At 46.5% G+C, this 16752-nt stretch overlaps 1 protein-coding gene across 2 annotated transcripts in view; it reads left to right on the top strand.

Moving 5' to 3' along the window:
* The window catches only part of Dnaaf9 (dynein axonemal assembly factor 9), a 127091-nt gene extending 110339 nt beyond the window's left edge, over window positions 1–16752 (top strand). For both annotated transcript variants that reach the window (XM_052183646.1, XM_052183645.1), the window contains exons 30-37: window positions 2460–2595; window positions 5578–5664; window positions 9668–9774; window positions 9996–10070; window positions 10566–10768; window positions 12278–12343; window positions 13231–13324; window positions 13843–16752. In XM_052183646.1, the coding sequence (XP_052039606.1) occupies window positions 2460–2595; window positions 5578–5664; window positions 9668–9774; window positions 9996–10070; window positions 10566–10768; window positions 12278–12343; window positions 13231–13324; window positions 13843–13955 (881 nt within the window). In that variant the 3' untranslated portion in view covers window positions 13956–16752. The remainder of the gene's footprint in view (window positions 1–2459; window positions 2596–5577; window positions 5665–9667; window positions 9775–9995; window positions 10071–10565; window positions 10769–12277; window positions 12344–13230; window positions 13325–13842) is intronic.

Genomic DNA, 16752 nt, shown 5'->3' with positions numbered 1-16752 from the left:
ATTCCCTGCAGTCCCCAAATAAAGGTGTCAAAGCACAGATGTCACCAGTGTTCCCTTCATTTGGAGACTTCCCTAGCACTGGCAGTGGGGAAAGACTATCTTAATGTGAAAGGGAATGTGAGTAGCCTTTTAAAATAAATGAAATGGGCTGAAGAGGTAGATGAGAGGGTAAGAACACTGGCTACTCTTCCGTTAAGACCCAGGTCTGGTTACCAGCATCCACATGGTAGCTCACAACCCCCCAGAGCTCCCTGAATACAGTACTTCTGGCTTCCGTGAGCCATATGCATACCTACGAAATACACACAAACACATACACATAAATTTAAAAATTAAGAGAGGTTAGAGAGATGGCTCAGCAGTTACTAGAACTTACTGTTCTTATAGAGGGACCAGGTTCAGTTCCCAGAACCTACATGGTGGCTACCAACCTCCCATAACTTGAGTTCCAGGGATTCTAACACCTGGCTTCTTTGAACTCCTGCATACATGTGGCACATATAAATCCATGCAGACACATACACATAAATAAAAGTCTTTAAAATGTAAAATAAAATAAAACTAGGCATACGGCACAGATTTTTAGGCCCAGCACTGATATGTGATATTGTCTTAAAAATCATCTGTTATGTGCTACGACCTGAGTGTCCAGATCTTAGAACCAGGCTTGGGTAACGGGAATGAAGGAAGAACAGACACACACACAGAAAAACTGGACCAGGTAGCCATGAACTCTGATGGAGATGTGCCAGCAGCTAAGAAACTCAGATCTTTTCTTGTATATAGACATCTCTTCAGCCCCTCCCCCCATGCTTGAAATTCTCACAAAATGATATAAATAAAAAGTATCCAGGCAGTGGTGGTTCATGCCTTTATTCCCAGCACTGGGGGGACAAGCAGATAGTTCAGAACCAGCTTGGTCTACAGAGCAGCTTCCAGGACTGTCAGGGCTACACAGAGAAATTCTATCTTTAAAAAATTAATTAATTAATTAAAAATTATTGGATAGGAAAACAGCTCACTGATTAAGAGCACTGACTGCTCTTCCAGAGGTCCTGAGTTCAGTTCCCAGCAACCACATGGTAGCTCACAACCATCTGTAATGGGATCCAATGTGCTCTTCTGGTGAAGCAGCTACAGTGGACTTACATACATAAACAAATCTTAAAAAAAGAAAGAATGATGAAAACAAACAAAAAATTATTGGACAGCCAGGCAGCAGTCTGTAAATTTAAAGCCAACCTGATCTACATAATGAGTTCCAGGCCAGCCAAAGCTAAAAAGTGGGACTTCATCTCAAAAAATAACTTTGCTGAATAACAAAAGTATAATTGGTGAGGTTCTAGATGTGTTTCAGTTGATAGCATGCTTGCTTAACATTTGAGAAATTCTGGGTTTGATCCCTAACACCCATAAACTAGTGCATGCCTGTAATCCCAGAATTTAGGAGGTGGAGGTGGAGGCAGGAGGATCAGAACTTTGAGGTCATTCTCAGTTACGTTGTGAGTTCTAGGACATCCTAGGCTACATGAGACCCTGACCCACCCACCCCCGAAAAGGCAGATTATCTTATAGCAGAAATGGCCTCTATCAGTGAAAACTTTTTTTTTTTTTTTGGTTTTGGTTTTTTGAGACAGGGTTTCTCTGTGTGGTCCTGGCTGTCCTGGAACATACTCTGTAGACCAGGCTAGCCTCAAACTCAGAAATCTGCCTGCCTCTGCCTCCCAAGTGCTGGGATTACAGGCATACGCCACCATGCCTGGCAGTGAAAACTTTCTAAACTATGCTTATAGCTATGTGAAAGTAAGTATGAGTTTGGAAGAAGTATAATTGTGTTAGAATGGGTAATAGCTTTGCTGGTTACTAAATTCCCCATGGTTTTGTAGATATTAGATTTCTACAAAAGTTGTGGAGTGATGTCATGTTACCCATTCTACAAATCCTTACAAAATGGGTTCCTTTCTTAGCATGTCATTGTATGAATACCTGCATCAGCACTGATATTAGAATTGTGTGACTCTAGCCGGGTGGATTAGTGGTGGCGCACACCTGTAGTCCCAGCATTTGGGAGGCAGAGGCAGGCAGATTTCTGAGTTCAAGGCCAGCCTGGTCTACAGAGTGAGTTCCAGGACAGTCAGGGCTACACAGAGAAACCCTGTCTCGAAAAGACCAAAACAAAGATAAAAAATAAAACAAACAAAATAAAACAAAAACTAAGTAAACATAAAGTATATATATGAGAGCAGGAAGTGACGTGGTTCAGAGGCGAAGCCCATGTACTCGTGAGCTGTGGCAGTTCCTAGACGGGGAGAAAGAATGGCGGATAGGTCTGTCAGTGTTGGAGCAGAGGTGACCAAGAGAAGCTGGTCAGTGGGAGGCGCAGAGGCTCGCTCTGTGTGCAGGAGCTGCTTCGCCAATCAGGATTCAGAAGGCTGATAAGTTTTTGTTTTATTCTTCAGGCGTGGTGAGTAACGTGGTGTTTACCAGTCACACGACGGAGCAGAGGCACCCTCTCCTTGTTCAGCTGCAGACCCTCATCAGGGCTTCCAACCCTACTGCAGCCTTTATTCTTGCAGAAAATGGGATTGTTACAAGGTAAACATGCACAGACTTCACTCTAGTGCCCAGCACCTGGCTGGCTCACAGGGTCTTCCCACTAAATCTCAGACACACGTGGTGGAAGAGCACGATACTGCACACTGCACAGTGTCCTCTTACTTCCACATGCATGCCTGGTGTCCATGGGAGCAAGAAGAGGGTGTCAGATACCCTGGAACTGAAGTTATTGATGACTGTGACCTACCATGTGGATGCTAGGAATTAAACCATCGTCCCCTGGAAGAGCAGTTAGTGCTCTTAGCTGCTCTCCAGCCCTATAAAGTGCTGGTTTTGATTGTTTGATAAAGCCCTGGCTGGCTTGGAACTTAGACTTACCTGCCTCTGCTTACTAGGCTGTGTATTAAAATCAAGCACCACTACTCTCTTCTGTGATATAGTACTTCTAAGGCTACGCCCATTTATCACCATTCTATAATTCTTTAGATATCTTGCTTTGTCAGAGTCACTCACACATTGAAGACTAGAAATCAGGTGTCCCAACCCCCAGGACAGTCAACAGGGTTCCTAGAGCTACCTAAAAGAAAGGTGATGGGACAGAGACACAAAGAGACCGACAGCAAGTCTAATCCTGATCAAGCTGTCAAATTTTAATTTTTACACAAGTCAATATAAAGGGAAGCTTACAAGGTTTGGGAGGGGTAAAGGGGGAACAATCTCGAGGCTGACATCATTTCTAAGAAACAGTTTCTCATAATTTCTGGGTAAGGCTAGTTATTACTGGGTAAGGCTAGTTATTGCTGCTGGAATTTTGGCATGATAAAGGGGGGGTCATGAGGAGGTGATGTGGAAAGGGGGTTGCTATAGTAACCTATCCACAGATGAACTTCAAAAGGAGGGGGTTTTGAGATTTACATAGGAATGGTTCCTGGCATGGAGATCTAAGTGAGAATGACTCCTGGTATCGAGGTCTCCTGGCATTGAGAGCCAGGTGGGGATGGCTCCTGGTATGGAGAGTTCTTGGCATTGAGTTCTAAGTGAGGATGGCTCCTGGCAATCAGGACTGTGTCTGATGACTCGAGCATTAAGGTGTGAGAGAAGTGACTTAGAGAACACAGAGAAATGACGGCTTTACTTCATGGTCTTGTCCAAACTGTGAACTAATAATAGAGAATTATAAAAGAGAAAAGGCACTTGTTATGTAGCAATTTGATTTTCTCTACTGGCAGACTCAAGGTGGAGAGTACTTTTTACAGCTTCAGCTTTTCAAACTATCTAAGTACATTATATATGAAAATATTATATATGTATATGCATATGCATATATGTATGTGTATGTGTAGGCGTATGTGTATATGTATATATGTATATGTATGCTGGGCACAATGTATGCACAGTGCTCAATCCCCAGCAGTTGAGAAGCCAAAATGAGTTCAAGTTCACCGGGCAGTGGTGGCACACACCTGTAATCCCAGCACTCTGGGAGGCAGAGGCAGGCGGATTTCTGAGTTCGAGGCCAGCCTGATCTACAGAGTGAGTTCCAGGACAGCCAGGGCTACACAGAGAAACCCTATCTCGAAAAAACCAAATCCAAAAAAAAAAAAAAAAAAACAGAACCAGCCTTAGATGGCAAGATGGCTTAGCAGGTAAAAGCACTTGCCACCAAGCACAGCAGTCTAAGTTTGATCCCTGGAATTGACATACAGAGGAGAGCAGTGACTCCCACAGCTGTCAGTGACTCCCACAGCTGCCCTATAATGTCCACACACATACCATGGCCACACGTGTGCACACACCTTAAGCAGCATTTGGGAGATACATCTCTGTGGGTCTTGGTATGGAAGACAGAGGTCAACTTGAAGTGTGAACCCACAAAAAATAAATTTAAAAGAAAATAGTTTTAGAATCCAGGGAAATCCCTCAGTGAGTAAAGTACTTGCCACACAAGCCTGAGGCCCTCAGGTCGGCCCTCATCACCCTCAGGTCGGCCCTCATCACCCTCAGGTCGGCCCTCATCACCCTCAGGTTGGCCCTCGGCACCCTCGGGTCAGCCCTCAGCACCCATGTAAAAGGCTGAGTACAGGGGTGCGTGCTTGCCAGCAGGTGCAGTGCCCTAGATCCAGTCCCTAGTTACCTAGAGAGCGATATTAGACGGCTGGCCAGAGGCATGACTGTGTACCACATGCTTGCTTGGTGCCTGGGAAGGTCAGACAAGGGCATGAAACCCCCTGGAACAAAAGTGTGGGTGGTTGTGAGCCACTAGGAGAGCCTTTAATCAAACTCCTGTCCTTGTAAGAATAGCAAGTGTTCTGAGCAGCTCTCCAGCCCCCACCTTTACATTCTTAAGATCTGGCAGGCTGTGTGTTGACCAAATGATTAAACCACAAAAGCAGTAATGGGGCATTCTGCTGTCATGTGCCTCTCTGCTGTGAGTTAGTGAAGACAACCCCACCTGCTACTGAGCCTCACACCGACAAGACGTGGTGCTTCATGACTGCAGTCTCAGCACTTGAAAAAGGAGAGGTAGGAGAACCAGCTACTTAGTGAGTAGGGCCAGCCTAGGCTGCAGGACACCTTATATAAAAAAAAAAAAAAAATTTTTTTTTTGATTCAGTGAATTTGGGAAAGGGCCTGAAATTTTACATTTACTACTGCTGATTATAGAACTAAATTCATCAGGTGTAATAATATATTGTGGTCCTGTAAGAGAAAGTGTCCTTTTTATTTGGTTTTTTGGCACTTTTTGTTTCATTTTGCTCTCTTTGTTGTGAGACAGAATCTCTGTTTAGCCTAGCTGGTCTGAAATTCATTGTGCATGTGGAACCAAGCTGTCTTCAGACTCAGAGATCTGCCTGCCTCTGCCTACAAGACGCTGTTCTTGAAGGATGTGTATTGAAGTATTTAGAAGTGAACTGTTATGCAGACAGTTAGTTGTCCTGTGTAAGCATGCGTGTGCAGGGAGGAAACAGGTTAACACTGACACAATCCTGACTAACCTGTGTCTGCTCTATGTTTTTAAAGGAATGAAGACATTGAGCTGATTCTCTCAGAAAATAGTTTTTCAAGTCCCCAGATGCTGCGTTCCCGATACTTACTGTTTCCCGGCTGGCAAGTATCTTTACTGAATTGTAGCTTTAAGAAGAAATGTGGCCAGAGGGCTTATGTATCCACAGCAGAGAAAGCAAAAATGAGAAGAGCAGATGTGCTTCTCAAGGGTCACACGTGTTAACTGGGGTACCCTGCCATGCACCAGTAACCCTGTGGGGCCAGCGCCCCTCGTCAGAGCCTCTCAGTTGCCATTCAGGAGGTCATCCTGCAGGCACCAAGCCAAGTATAGTAGTTTGTCGCAGCGTGGAACTAACGCTTTTTTTAAAAAGAATTATTTGTTTATTTTATTTATATGAATACACTATAGCTGCTTCAGACACACCAGAAGGGGGCATCAAATCTCATTATAGATGGTTGTGGGCCACCATGTGGTTTCTGGGAATTGCACTCATGACCTCTGGAAGAGCAGTCAGTGCTCTTAACCTCTGAGCCATCTCTCCAGCCCAGGTACCAAGACTTGAACTCCCAAAATAGAAAAGCACTCTGCCCAGTAGTCAGTCCTCTTGCCTTCTCATCTAGAGGTAGGCTTCTGCTAACGAGGTCTGTGGGCTGTTCTCGGTAGCTGCCTCACAGCTCACAGCCTCTCCAGGGAATGAGGAAAGGGGCCATTTAAAGTCTACTGTAGTCTGGAGACAGTTACAGTGTACTTACATATAATAATAAATAAATCTTAAAAAAAAAAAAAAAAGCCGGGCGGTAGTGGCTCGTGCCTTTAATCCCAGCACCTGGGAGACAGAGGCAGATGGATTTCTGAGTTCAAGGCTAGCCTGGTCTACAGAGTGAGTTCCAGGACAGCCAGGGTTACACAGAGAAACCCTGTCTTGAAAAAACAAAACAAGAAACAAAGTCTGCTGTGGTCTTGCTCAGCACTGTCACCTGAGCTGTCCCTGGGGCATGCACTGCGCTGGACTAGCTACACAGCTGCTGAGCGTAATGTAAATATAAATTAGTAAAACTCAAAATGTAGAGCTCATCTAGGCTGCCGGTGGCTGGTAGCCACAGCCCTGGGTGGTGCAGAACCAGAGCATTCCCACAAGGGCAGGAAGCTCTGTCGGGCAGCGCTGCTTCAGAGCTTTGCCAGTCTTCCCTTCTTTATTCTCATAGCAGCATAATATATAATAAGTGCCATTATTGCTCACATTTTATAGATAACAGAAGCGGTGAGAAGTTCACTGTTACATCCAAGGAACAACTAGTAACTTAGAGAGCTAGGTTCCAACCAGGTTGTCTGGGTTCAGAGCCTGCTTTGAAGACATAGCCCTACCATACCCAGGCTAGTCTTGAACCTGCTATGTTTCCTGCTCTCTTCTGCCTTCAGCCATTAAGTGCTGGGATTGCAGGCTTGGTCCACTATGCCAGGCTTTTGGGGATGTGCATGTATATGTTTGAAACAGGATCTCAGTGTGTACCCTAGGCTGGCCTTGAAATCATGGTGGTCTTCTTGTTTCAGCTTCCCAAGTGCCAGAATTAACACTCTAAACCTATTCTCTCTCTCTCTCTCTCTCTCTCTCTCTCTCTCTCTCTCTCTCTGTCTCTGTCTCTCCCCCCCTCCCTCCCTCCCTCTGTTGAGCAAATATAAGTGTGTGTCTATGCAAGTATACTTGTTTGTGCCTGAGCCTGTAGAGATCGGTAGCCAGTGTCTGGTGTCTTCCTCTGTAAACCTGGAGCTCACTGTTTTGGCCAGCAAGCCCTTAGGACACACACACCCTCATCTCTTCCCCAGCACTGAGGTTACAGGCACACATCAACACGTGTAGTTTATGTGAGTGCTGGTGATTTAAATGTGGGTTCTTTTACACATTTGGCAAGCACCTTACGTAGTGAAGCCATCTCTAGAGCCTGTTTTATTGCAATGGGTACAAAGGTTTAGGAGAAGACATTGGTAAACTTGACCAGAATTAATCTCTCCTATTTTTCCAGATTATCTTTGCTATCCTTACTTTCCCCTGGTACTTTATTCAGACACAATCCTTCTACCACCAATTATTTATGTGAATTTAAAAACTGATTGAACTATGCTTTAAAACAAAACAAAATTATTTTTTAAGCTGGGAAGTAATGGCTCATGCCTTTAATTCCAGGCTAGTCATAACACAAATTCCAGGATAGCCAGTGTTACACAGAGAAACCTTATAATGGAGAAAATAAAAGTTTTCTTTTGTTTAAAAAAAAAAAAACCTTAGAAGAAACCTCTGATTGGGGTCCTATCATACCTCTTTAATAGTACGTGAATCCTTGTGCATAGACAAGGTAAGTCTGTCTTATCTAAGAAGTCAGCAGTGGAGGTCAGAGGGTGCAGCTCAGTAGAGTGCTGCCTAGCATGTTAGAGCTGCGTCCTCTTCTCAGCGTCACACAACCCAGGTGTGTGGTGTGTTCCTGTAGTCTGTGAAAGGAGAATCAAAGCCTCATGGTCACTCTCAGCTACACACCAAGTTTAAGACCAGCCTACAGGACATAAAATCCTGTCTCAAAAAGAAAATTAAAATCATAAATTAAAAAAAGAAAAGCTGCCAGGTGGTGGCGGCGCACGCCTGTAATCCCAGCACTCTGGGAGGCAGAGGCAGGCGGATTTCTGAGTTCGAGGCCAGCATGGTCTACAGAGTGAGTTCCAGGACAGCCAGGGCTACATAGTGAAACCCTGTCTCAAAAAACAAACAACAACAACAACAACAACAACAAAAGATTTAAAAAAAGAAAAGCTGGGTGTGGTGGACACACCTTTTATGCTGCACTTGAGAGGCAGAGTTGGGTGGATCTGTGAGTTCAAGGCCAGAGGTTTCTCAGGAATGTTATGTATTCTCAGGAATGTTATGCTCCAGGGGCTGATGTGCTTCCCAGTCTCACAGGGAAACAGAGACATAGACTTTAGAAAGTGTTTCAGCCAGGTGGTGGCACAGGCCTTTAGGCCCAGCACTTTGAAGACAGAGACAAGTGGATCTCTGAGTTCAAGGCCAGCCTGGTCTACAGAGTGAGTTCCAGGACAGCCAAAGCTACACAAAGAAGCCCTGTCCCAAAAAACAAAACTAAACAAACAAAAATAGAATAGCCTTAGTCAGGGTTTCTATTCCTGCACAAACATCATGACCAAGAAGCAAGTTGGGGAGGAAAGTGTTTATTCAGCTTACACTTCTGCACTGTTGTTCATCACAAAAGGAAGTCAGGACTGAAACTCAAGCAGGTCAGGAAGCAGGAGCTGATGCAGAGGCCATGGAGGGATGTTACTTACTGGCTTGCTTCCCCTGGCTAGCTCAGCCTGCTCTCTTATAGAACCAAGAATACCAGCCCAGGGATGGTACCACCCACAAGGGGCCCTTCCTGCTTGATCACTAATTGAGAAAATGCCCTACAGCTGGATCTCATGGAGGCACTTCCCCAACTGAAACTCCTTTCTCTGTGATAACTCCAACCTGTGTCAAGTTGACACACAAAACCAGCCAGTACATGTTCCAACAGTTTGGTGGGACTGGGAAGTAGCTTAGTTGATGGGGCACCAGAACACACACACACACAGACCTCCCACACCTTTAATCTCGGCACAAACAGGACCACTCAGAGAAAACCTATCTTGAAAAACAAAAGCAAAACAAAAAACAGAGCCCTCAGTTCAGTCCCCAGCAGGATATAAACTAGGTGTGGTACCTCCTGGTTTTAATCCCTCAAGTAGGAGTAGACACCTAAGTTTCTGCTCATCCTTGGTTACATAACAAAAGTGAGGCTAACATGAGATAGATAAGCCCTCTAGGTCATGAGGGAAGGGAGGGAAGGAGAGGGAGGAAAGAAGGGAGGGAGGAAGGAAATGTATATTGTAAGCACAATAGTGTATTAGTGAGCGGATTAGACCTTACAGAACGGGTGACCCAAAGGCAGCAGCATATAGACTAAAACCCTAGCCACTGAGCCGATGAGATGGGGTACTACAACTTCTGTGTATATACATGAGTCTGACAATGAATTTAAAATAAATTACAAATACTTGTCTTTAAATATTTAAAAATATTTTAAGGTATGAAGGTAAATTTGATGCTGGATCCGTCTTTCCACTAATGGTTCAGATCTGTGTGTGGTTTGACCGTCCCCTGGAGAAAACCCGCTTTGTGTCCAAGTGTAAAGGTGAGTGTGACATGTTTCACCGAGGGAAGAGTTGTCTCTGGTCATGTCTGTTTGGGTCACTTGGATCACTGTGGGAAGAGTAGCAGTGCCCTGGGTGGGAGGGCTGGGGGAGCAGCTCAGAACCCTCAGCCCTTCCTCTGGCCCCAACTTTTCTAGCCATGTTGGCCTCATCTTGGCCTCTGCTTCCAGGTAGCTGACACCCTGTCCTTTTCCTCCTCCAGCAATTCAGTCTTCCATCAAACCCAGTCCCTTCTCTGGAAACATCTACCACATCCTTGGCAAAGTGAAGTTTTCAGGTAAATGGGCTGAATCCGGGAGTGTGGACCCTCACAGCTCGTGGGTCTCTCATCTTCTGGCATTGCTCTGCGCTGAGGAGCGCCTGCTCCAGTCCTGTCTGCCCACAGTGGGGACTCTGCCCTTTGCCCTTGAGTTACTCACACCTCCAGCTCCCACATTCCGAAGAGCTGCACCCCACCCTTGGAGCCACCCATGGCCTCCTCCTAGCCCCCCTTCCAGCCCCAGGAGAGGCTCCTAGTTCCCTGAGGGTCACTGTCGATGCAGATGCTCTGGGGAGTGGTCCAGCTTCTCTTGCCTGACTGGCCTTTCCTTCCTCTTCTGTCCCTCTGCCCAGGTAACAGAGTGTATCTGATCACCCACTTCAGCCAAGCCATTAACTTCCACCCATCCTTTCTGTCATGCCAGTTCTTAGGAATCTGTCAGCCTGCCAGCACTGTTCCCGTGTGGCATTCTTCTGGTATTTGGTCTCAAGGACAAATGTGTTCTCTGTACAGATTCTGAAAAGACCATGGAGGTCTGCCACAACACTTTAACCAACTCCCTGACCATTGTGCCAGTCTTGGAGGGACCCACGCCACCCCCCAACTCAAGAAGCACCCCTCAAGACAGTGGGCAGCCAGAATGCTACCTTGTGTTCATTGGCTGCTCCCTGAAGGAGGACAGCCTCAAAGACTGGCTTCGACAGTCAGCTAAGCAGGTGACTTACAAAATGTACACTGCTGAGCCTGGATATGACCAGCACACCGATGGAGCCCCTCCCCTCCCCTCTGACACCCCCAGTCTATACCTCAAGGATCAGCCAACACTCTTAGGGACATGGGGGTTAGGAAGAAGCTGTTGGGGCAAACTCCAGGCATTGTGTTGGGGTGGAGGCTCTGTTTTTTCTAGACGAGGTCTGTCTGCCGTGGCACTCGTGGAACTCACTCTGTAGACCAGGCTGTCCTCAAACTCAGAGATTCACACCTGCCCCTGCCTCTCCAGAACTAGATTCAAAGGCATGTTCCACTACACCCAGCTTGGTTTCTTTGTTGTTTGTTTTGTTTCCAAGACAGAGTTTGTTCTGTGCAGTCCTGACTGTCCTGGAAACTTGCTCTGTAGACCACGCTGGTCTCAAATTCAGAGATCCTCCTGCCACTAGAGTTCTGAGACTAAAGTTTAATCTCAGTGTAGTGATAGTGTAGTTTTTATTATTTTATGTGTGTGGGTGCTTTGCCTGCATATATATGTGTGTACCGCATGCATACCTGGTACCTGTGGAGGCCAGAAGAAGTCAGATCTCTTTGAACTTGAGATAACAAATAATTTTTGCACAGGAAGTCAAATCCAGGTTCTCTGGTAGAGAAGCCAGTATTCTTAACTGCTGAACCATCTCCCCAGCCCCAATACTGTATATTTTTTACACCTGCATTCTCCAGAAGCTGTGGGTGCTAAGCCTTCTAGCACAGAGGTATGGGTGGTTTGGCTCATCCTGGAACACCAGGAGTAGGGGTGTGTTGGTGATAGTCCTTCTAGGGGCTGTGAGCTGCCTCATACAGATAAGCAATTCTGCCTTTGCTTCTGTTAAAGGAGGTGATTTTAGGAGGTTGGGTGTTTCAGCTGTGGTAGTCAGGCTGAATCTTACTGCCTTCAAATCTTTTTTTTTTTTTTTTTTTTTGGTTTTTCCAGACAGGGTTTCTTTGTGTAGGGGCTGTTCTGGAACTCATCTGTAGACCAGGCTGGCCTTGAACTCAGAAATCCGCCTGCCTTTGCCTCCCAAGTGCTGGGATTAAAGGCATGTGCCGCCACTTCCCGGCTCTGCCTTCACATCTTAGTCCTCCTGTTTCACACTCCCCAGTTCAGGGAGTACAGTGTGTGCCACCACTCTGTGTTTTAGAGAAGGTCTTGAATGTTATAGAATGTTATAGACTGTGGAACTTCAGGTTGCTTTTATGCATTATCTGTCATTGTTGTGGGTTGTGTATGAGAATCTACCAAGAGGATTGTAAAGTGCTGGGCTCAGCTGCCGTTTGGTCCTGGCTGTCTTGCAGAGCTCTGGTGGGAAAGTGGTTTCCTCAGGAATAGAAAAGCAAAATAGCATGTCCATGGAAGCCATTTCCTGTGCTCGTCCACTTCTGGGATTCTTGACATGTAACTGGCCCCAAACTGGACCCTTCACCCCCCTCAGCTCCATCAGCTCTGTTGATGTCTGTTTTCTCTACGTCTGCAGAGGCCTCAGAGGAAAGCTCTGAAAACTAGGGGCATGCTGACCCAGCAGGAGATCAAGAGCATCCATGTGAGTGCCCCGCCCTAGCTCCCCTCCGTGGCTTGTGCTAGCCGTGCCCTGGGTTTACAGAGGGAGGGTCTACTGTAGGATGTCCTGGGTTCACAGAAAGAAGGTCTACTGTAGGATGTCCTGGCCGTCTGGCTTCTCTCAGGAGACAGTGGGAGAGGAGAGGCAGGGGCTGGTCAAGGAGCTAACCTTATAGCTTCAGTAAGTGCAGAGGCCACTGTTCCTGAGACCCGTGGATGAAGTGGAAAAAGATCTGTTACCTGTTAAGAGACTGGACATTGGAAGGTCTGGCTTGCCCAAGTAGTGCTACAAAATCTCTGCTTAAGATGAACCATACAGAAGTCATCTGAGGCCCAGAAGAAAGATCTGTAGATAGCGCAGTTCACAGGAAGGCTATGGGATCCTAAAGCCAAGATGAGGTTTTCTGTGTGAACCTTCCTAACAGCAGACTGACTTCTAAGCCCCTTTCCCAAGCCCATGCCCTTGGAGGCCTTTTCTCAAGATCTTAGGACAAAAGACCAAAAGCCCCAGCAGAGCCCCATCATAGGCTGTCACTAGTCCCAATGTCCGTTCAGTATGCTTGGTGCCTGAAGAAGCCAGAAAAGGTTCAGGCCCCTGAAACTGGAGTTACAGGTCATGTATGTGCTTGGAATGAAACCTGGGTCTCCTGAAAGAGCAGCTGGTACCCTTAACTACAGAGCCACCTATGCAGTTAGCTTGCCTGGAACTCACTATGTAGATCAGGCTAGCCTCAAACTCCTAGAGATCCATATACCTGCAGGGTGCTGAGATTAAAGGCATGGGTCACCATGAACAGCACTGTTTGTTTTGAATGAATGGAAGAAATAATAAAAAGTTGTCAGATGATGCAACAGGATTCCTTTCCACAGGTGAAACGCCACTTGGACCCCCTACCTGCAGGCTACTTTTACAATGGCACCCAGTTTGTTAACTTCTTTGGGGACAAGACCGATTTTCACCCACGTATCCTTGGAAACAGTTTGGTCATAGTGTGAAGATCTAGGAGATACAAGCACCCTACAAAATGGGGGTCTCCTAGGACCACCACAGCTACGCCCTAGGAGCAGGCAGAGTCTGTAGTCCTGGGGGGCTCACAGGGACAAACCCCACAGGCACACAGTCCATGCTAGTGTTAAATCTGTCCTTTATTGAGCAGTTGTAATGTTTACTTTGTGAAGTGTGGTTTGTAGGCAACATTGGTAATAACAGGGTCCTAACAAACAAACTGAAGATGACCTGTTACAGCAGTCCTTGCATGAAGAGATCGACAGGGGCTGAAATGCAGGGCTACGAGCTTCAGGGTGCTAATAAACCCCAAGGGCTTGGTTGTAGGACTCATGATGCCTGCTACCCCCGTTGTTGCTATGATGCTCTGTGGCAGATGCTCTGGTTTCCAACACCTCACCTGCCCACGAGATCCCTGGGATAAGCCACCCTCTTGTCCTCCAGGTTTACACCTCACCTCCTTAACCAGGTGCCAGTCATGGACCAGTTCATGAATGACTATGTGGAAGAGGCCAATCGGGAGATCGAGAGGTACAACCGTGAGCTGGAGCAGCAGGAATACCGGGACCTCTTTGAGCAGAAACCCTAGAGAAAGCTGGGCCCGTGCCCACCAGGGATGAATGAATGAATGGGTGTCCAGCTTTCCTGGAGGCCCCTCCTGAAGGGGTTGTGTCTGTCCTCCCTGGCCTGTGCCTGCCAGTGTAGTACATGTTGTCTTTATTCTCTCTTCTCTCTGCACCCTGAAGGGCATCGTGTGGACCACTGAGTAAGGGCAGGGCACAGGATGAGCAGCTAGCGCTGCCCTGTGTGCCAGCGGCTCTGGGTGTCTGGTAGACGCCATTGGACTGATGGGCACCGTGTAAGACAGAGGAAAGGCCTTTGGCTTGCACAGTGTAGCTGCTGGTCTTTAGAAGGACCCTGGTTGCTGAAGCAGTGGCCAGGCGGAGATCCACAATGCCTTCTAGATGAGAACTCTTCTGTGGGATGAATGGAAGTAAGATATGGTGCTTTCTAGAAATTCAAGGCTCCTTCACTAATAGCAGCACCTCATGAGGTTGGTCCTTGAGATCCTCTGTGGCATCACTTAGTTCTCTAATTCAGGGAGAAGAGCAGGCCTGCTGTCTGCGCCCTGGTGTGCCTCACCTCCCGGTTAAGGTGGATAGCCTGTAACTAGCCTGTCTTGGGCCCAGGGTCTAACCATTTAGGGGCTGTTGGTCTCTAGCACCTGGCCTCCCCACCTCCTGCCCTGGAGGCCAATACATTTCAGAAAACCTCCCAAAATTGCCCCTGGCCCTGGATTTGTTTACTTGGTTCCCAAGGACCAGGAATTTGAAAAATTCTGATATCCAAATTAGAATTCCCTCCAGTGGTTTTGATTTAGGTTGGATCATACTGCAAAGGTAAACTAATTTGCATTCCCAAGACTGAGGAATAAGGTCACTAAAGGTGATGTCTGCTAGGACTTGAGTGCCTCTGCTGCTGGGCTATAACTGTTTTCTGAGTTTCGTGGACTTTTTGCATGCCTTAGGAAGAAGCACATAGTAAATCCAGCATAGTGTTGTGTAATGTAGAGGGTTTGGGAAAGGGCCCTGGCGCAGCGGAGAGAGAAAAGATGGAGCATATGGGTTCATGGGCCTGGTAACTCAGTGCTCGCTCTTTGGGCAGATAGCAAAGTAGTAATCAAGGACTTGTCAATAAAATATACTTGTGTTAGGGAAAAAAATTGGAAGCCGAACAAACCAAATTACAAGTCAAGTCCCATTGGGTAAGAAATCTTGCATTCAGAAAAGCTTGTGAAACTCAGGCCCATATGCTTCAATCTCAACTCCAAAGCACAGTGGTGACAAGACCCTCCTGTTGAGCCCTTGTCTGGGAGTCCCTGACTTCTGGCTGGGGATCAATAACATAGATCTTAAGTGCAATTGATTAATAAGCAATGAGTTATTATAGCTCCCTTTATCTTTACCAAGCTCTTTTTAAAAACTAAACTTTGAGCTAGCAGCCTTAGAAAAGGGAAGGGGGACCACAAGCTATCTTACTTCCTTTGGGGGGGAGGGGGGGAAGAACCACAGGCCAGTTCATTTCCTGCAGAGTTACTGTGAAGTTTTCGGTGGAAGCTCTAGATTACGAGCTCTGGCTGCTTTGGCCTGGCAGTCTGGCTGCTGCACAAAAAAAAGTTTTTAAAGAGGGGTTGGGGCTGTGCTACGTGGTGAGCTTGGTTTCTGACCCTTGTCCATAGTCATGCGCTGCCCCCACCGCCCCCACTGCCCCCATTCCTCTGGATCGTTAGAGGGAAAACTGATTACCTCAACTTGAATATGAAACCGTGGTTGAAGAAAAGGCAGACCGAACGTTCAGTTTCTAAGCCAAGAGGGCAAGCTAGCTGAAGCCTCCTGAGATGCTCCCTAGCCTGCTGAGACGCCTGGGTGGCAGCAACCACACTGTGTTCTGAGGACCAGGAGAGGGACCTGCTGGCTCCTGTGCCCATCCCTGCGGCCTGCAGGTCCCTTGACTTCCATGTGGGGTTTCACATCCCTCCTCTTGGTAAAAGAGTGTGGTCTGAGGCTCTCTCCAGAGGGAAAGTCATGACAGTCTTAGCCTCTAACCTTAGAAGTGGGGACCAGGGACCCAGCAAGGATATAGGGATAGGCTCCCAGAAGGCAGAAGCCCTTCCGGGGTTTTCTCCCGGCTTTCCTGTTAGCGGCTTCAGTTCTGATCACAGAATGAGTGTGCAATGGTGCAGTCACTGAAGTTATGGCTGTTTGGTTTTCCTGCAGGATTTTCTGTTGTTGATTGGAGGGAGAAAAGAAAGCAAATGTCAGGGGCAGTCAGCCCCACCAAGCCTCGGGCTCTCCGACCTGAGGCCTGGCACCAGCCCTTACGCTGTCACCAGTAAAAATGTCCCTCCTAAATCCTGTTAGGATTTTGGAGAATTTTTGCACAGTAATAAGCTCTGGCTTCTCAAAAGGGAAAAGTTCAATTCAAAGACTGTAAACTGTTAAGTATTCCAGCCGTGCTGCTGACTAGTTGGGTAGGTGTAGCTCAGAACACAGGTGGGAGTGGCTTTCTCATTGCCCCACGCGTCAGATACTAATGAAGAGCTCACTTACGTGCCAAAATTCACTTTTATACTAGTTTTTCAATGCTTTAATATTTGTAACTTAAATTTTAAAATTCATATTTACAAACACTACTATAACTTCAGTGAAACTGAATTGTGTGATTGCAACTTTTTGCTTATAGTATTTATTACACTACTTAATTCAGTAAATATAAAAAAAGTAGCCTTCAATTTATTTTTATATTATTTTACATGTTTTTATCCACAGTTGTGTCTGTGAATTTCACTTGGAGATTAAGGACCAATAAACTGTCACTCAACAAGC

The sequence above is a fragment of the Apodemus sylvaticus genome, chromosome 5 (assembly GCF_947179515.1).
Source record: "Apodemus sylvaticus chromosome 5, mApoSyl1.1, whole genome shotgun sequence".
Classification (NCBI taxonomy): Eukaryota; Metazoa; Chordata; class Mammalia; order Rodentia; family Muridae; genus Apodemus; species Apodemus sylvaticus.
This window is presented reverse-complemented; position numbering and strand designations above follow the sequence as displayed.